Genomic DNA, 5,038 nt, shown 5'->3' with positions numbered 1-5,038 from the left:
AACAGTTAAAAGTTGCATTATATGATCAGGAATATAAACTCATTCAGTTCCAAAAGAATAACAGTAATAAGCTAGCCAAGTAACGATAACAATAAAGTATAGCCCGATATCCATAGATCTCCATCATTCTCCCCCCTGAGAAGAAAAATGATTGAGCGTAACATTAACCTTTTGGGTTTTAAAATTTACAATAACCTCATCTCCGGGTTTAAACTCTTTAAAGCATGCTATCCTTCCCAATTCTTCAACCTCCTCGATAATATTATCTAACCTTGCCACCGTCTCTACTAGCAAAGAAGCGAATGCCGCGAATGGAAGTGCCTCCGAGAACTCAAGGCTTGTGATAGCTATTTTACTCAGTTGTGGCCTCAACACCTTCCTCTCTGCTGCTTCCGATCTTGAATGTTCATTATTCATCCTTTTAGATTTCCATTCGAGTAATGCAGAATTGTCGGTCTTGAAACTTGGTAACGAGACTCCATTATATTTTTCACGCTTTTGGCTAGAATTAGCATGTGCAGCTGCTACGGCTAGCATGTTGGTGGCTTGGTTATTGTTGGAGCCCAGGAAAAGTCTTGGTTGAGACTTTAGGGCGTTGTTGAGGTCTTGCAAGGCTTCGTGGAGATTATCGGAGAGTATCTCAGGAGAGCAATGGCGTCGATTCCTTATACTATTGGCAAGCTCCATTAATGCTTTTGATAATTCATTGGTGACACGAATGCATGGATCTTTGAAGAGTACACGACAATGTTGTGGTGTCTAGCAAAATACAAGGCATTTAAACGAATATTAATTAAATTATGGATTTTATTAATTAAGATTGCGGAGAAAAAGAGATCAAACTTGCTATATATGAAGCATTTTTCTAAGTTAGTCCATTCTAACTATACAGCGTGCACCCTAACGTTGTTATTGTAAAATTTCCAAGGTATATTGATCAGGAAAACATAATGTTTAATATTAAGTTTGGAAGATCATTGATACCTGAATTTCAGATTGCAAACATCCATGTAAAGCTACAACAGTGTAACCGAAATGACGAAGAACGGCTCCTAGTTTCACATACTGTTGCCAAGGATATCTGCAATGCCTTGAGTGTCTTGGCTCCCAACTTGCATGTAATGCCTGCCCAAATTCGTGGTAACAAGAACATATTCAACAACAAAACCATTTATTTACTCAAGGTGACATAAACATACGGTACTAAAGAACTTACTAGAGTTTCATCTTGTGATTTTGAGTCTAATACTGCCTTGTATCCCTTGTAAATGGGATCCTCGGGTGACTTATCTTGGGTCTTTTCTTTCTCAACATCATTAAAATATTCATTGACACAAGCTGCAAGATTTAAATTGACATCAAATTGTTACAAGAAGCCATTGGAAAAAGCAAATAAAGGAATAAAGAAAATTAGAAGGAAAGGAAATATTCAAAAAGAGCAATTCTTGGTTTTGATGTTGCATGTATACCTTCTATAGATTTAGCTAGCCCTTCAAGCTTGATCACCGTGGAATTATGGAGGTCTTCTCCGGACCAAATGGGGAATATAAAAAGAGTCATTACTAGGCAAACACCACAACCAATGGCAATGGTGTAAAAGCGTTCATGTGCAATCTTTAATACATTGCTCACACGATAGCTTGACACGGTTATCAGATTAAAGGTCAAGAGGAATATGAGAACACCATAGTCATAGTTCCTCTTTATATAGGGAAAGAACCTCATGTATGTTGTTGCAGTTCCTGTCAAATTAAACACGAAAAGATGTTTTTATACAATGATATACCCGAAATCGTGAACTATTTGTTGAGCAATTACATTTTTTCTCTTTTGTAATGAGTTATTTAGGCATCGGATTAGATGTTTTCCACAAAAAGTATAATGGTGTTTCATGGGTCTTGGATCATAGAACAAAACAATGTGAAAAATAAAACGAATATAAAAGATATAAATTTATTTACAAGCTCTTTTATTTTTTTTTATTTTTTTGCCTTTGATGCATGTAATGGAAATGAAATAGATCCATATTTGCAAGTAAAGAAATTTAGCAAGATAAGATCAATTAATCAGTAGGGATTATAACAAATGAATAACACAACAAACATTATTTTATTAGAATCTTTTACATGTTCCATAAGAAATTCTTCCCAAAGTGGAAGCTATAAATTATTTGGCATTTGGATGTTCTCCTTAAAAGGGAATCTGAGCACATGTAAACACGATTAGAGTGCTGTTATACTGAAAGAACAACATAATCACCACAATAAAATAGGGACTAGAGGTCAAAAATTTAAATTATGATCAGATGCTCTTCAGATAAATCTTAAGATTATCAACAGGCTAAATCAAGTGCCACTAAACGTGAAAATAGGTTAATTTTTTTTTAAAATCTTTTGTGACATGGAATGAACTTTGAACTATTTCCATGAACAACGTCCTAGAAGACAGAAGGCATTGTTTTGAGAAAATGCTCTTAGGAAGTTGTTTCTTCACTAAGCTAGAGGAAATTTCGAAAAGAACTTTCATCAAGGAATTAGCTGACTAGTTATTACCTATCACAAAAACTGCGGCCCCAATGAAAACAGCTCGAAAGACGAGCCCAGTTTTTTCTGCAATGTACCCAGTGAGAAATGCCAAAGACCCTGCTAAGAGGGTTCCTAAGCCTCTATTAAGTCCTTTGCACAAGGTTGCTCCTATCATCAAAAGAAAAAAGAAATGAATCAAACAAATGGATTTTTGTTATAATAATAAAAAACATAGCCAAACGATGAATATAATGCACGCTACCAAGCAATCAGATACATAAATTAACTGACCTGCAGTGAACTCAAGCACAACAACAACAGTCATGACGGCCCAAATAGCATTCTGGCCTATCCCTTTGAACAATGGCTCCAGAAGATACAACAAGGAAACCAATGTCAAAGACAAGCCAACTTTCAAAGCATGGACAACTCTTCTAGGATCATCCCGACCAACTCTCCAAACTGTTCGCCACAACAGACCAGGAAACCTTTTCGATTTCTCAGAAAAAGCTTTCATGTTTTTCTTCAAATTCTCCTTAGCTGATATCGGCATGACCAGCTCCATGATCACACGCACTCTGGAAGATCGACACCCTTAACCCTCTATATATATAAATGAGGTGATTGATCTAAGAAGCAAAAGGTTAGATTAATGTGTATGATTGGAAACAGGTAAGATGATTAATCTTGGGTGTTGTGCGTTGTTAATTTATTAAGTTAAAGAAATGATTCATACATAATCAATGACAGGGAAAGTATTAAAGAAATACTGTTGCTACTCGGAATGCTAGTGGGGAGTTTTGATGTGATATGAGAACTCCAACTTCTTTGAGAGGCCTGTGTTAACTCTATAAATATATATATGGAGGAGAGTATTGCTCATCCTTGCATTCACATGTCCTCCATTAAAAGGTCCATAGATATTCAACATGGGTTGCTTTTCACAAGGGGCATTGTCAGCCGAAAGAAGAAAACTTGAATCTGCTAACGACGTATGATTTCTTGTCTTATAGTATATATTAAAACAAATACATTTTTGTTTTATTGATGAACGTTAATGGAGGTTTCTATACGAGAGCCCCCCCCCGTAAAGAGGATTCACCATGTGTTAGGTGCTATAGTTCAACAAACATCGAAGTACTTGTACCTCTTTGCCAAGACATTCATGTCGTTAATAACCCAAAGAGAGTCCGAATGCTTCATTACTGTCATTAATATTTGTGTCTAAAGGATGCCCAACAATTCAGATTTCCACATATAATTAAGAGAGGTGGAGTCGAAATTCAGACTTGAGTAGGTATTTACGCCCATCCTGTAGAACAAGCACCGTTAAGCCTCTTATTACATCAATTTTATTTTATTCTTTTAAAAAATCCTTGGTGAATATTTATGCGAGTTAGAATCTTTGTCTTGCATTTAAATTAAGTTTACAACAGTATGACCTGGTTATAAAATAAAAAAAATCTAATCTTTTAGCCTATGTTTAGAAAACGTGTGGTTGAGATATTATTTTTTAAAATTTAAATTTTTTTATTGTTTTGATATGCTGATGTCAAAAATAATTTTTAAAAAATAAAAAATTATTTTAATATATTTCCAAACAAATATTACTTTAAAAACAAATATATTCAATAACAGATTCTCAATCACACTTCTAATTATAAGAGATAATTATTGATATTAAAAAGAGATTAACCTGCATTAATTGAGGCCTGGTTTTATCCCAGAAAATGTAGGGACAGATCTACGTTATTGAATATATTTGCATCAAGAGTCCTGTGCTCTTATAAATATAAATCACACGTAATGGCAATATTATGGTAATAACGGAAGGGAAAAAAGAAGCACAAGTCATTCTCAGATTACGATAGTTCTCAAAATTCAAGGAACATGTGATGGTGGAGTGGCCTTCTTAACCAATTTGATTCATGACCCATTTTTCGGTTTCTTGGAAGTTTGGAAATTAACGAGCCCATAATTAATTAATGGCTCTTAATCTAGCTAAAGTTCTCCAAAAAAAAAAAAAACATTAGAACACGTAGTAAAATCTAGAGCATATGAAAGGTGGACCGAACAGATTAATGGCAAGGTTAATCAAAACGTTGTGGATATTTGTGTTTTTAGGTTCAAATAGAGGTTGGTTTGGCAGAGCCTAAACTTGATTTGAAGTTATTAAGTTCATGTCGTGGTTGAGGATGTTGACACGCTGCACTGTTGGGTCAGCAGTGCACCGCCGGTTGACCATTGAGAGAGAGGTGAGGAGGTTTTGTTTTACATGAAAAGTGAAGCTAGAACCACCCATCATTAAGAGTCACGAGAAATCCACAGCTAGCAAGCAGCTCAACGATAGTAACAATGGTGGAAAAGGGAAGCTTCAGAGCTAATAATACTTAACCTAACATCAAGAAACCAAATTCACATGGGTATGTTGTTCTCAAACAGCTGTGCTCGATTTTGTGTGTGAACTCTTCTCGTGCATTTCTCAACTTCTCGACTTGAGGCCTATGTTTGGC

At 35.4% G+C, this 5,038-nt stretch overlaps 1 protein-coding gene across 1 annotated transcript; it reads right to left on the bottom strand.

Annotated features, from left to right (window-relative positions):
* LOC18094187 (aluminum-activated malate transporter 12) lies at positions 1–3,365 on the bottom strand. Its single transcript, XM_006368362.3, has 6 exons — positions 2,817–3,365; positions 2,553–2,693; positions 1,470–1,742; positions 1,217–1,338; positions 985–1,125; positions 1–759 (listed from the first exon to the last, which is right to left on the bottom strand). The coding sequence occupies exons 1-6, from the start codon at positions 3,088–3,090 to the stop codon at positions 124–126; spliced, it is 1,587 nt and encodes a 528-aa protein (XP_006368424.1). The 5' UTR covers positions 3,091–3,365; the 3' UTR covers positions 1–123.
* Positions 3,366–5,038: the final 1,673 nt, after the last annotated feature.

The sequence above is a fragment of the Populus trichocarpa genome, chromosome 1 (genome assembly GCF_000002775.5).
Source record: "Populus trichocarpa isolate Nisqually-1 chromosome 1, P.trichocarpa_v4.1, whole genome shotgun sequence".
Taxonomy (NCBI): Eukaryota; Viridiplantae; Streptophyta; class Magnoliopsida; order Malpighiales; family Salicaceae; genus Populus; species Populus trichocarpa.
This window is presented reverse-complemented; position numbering and strand designations above follow the sequence as displayed.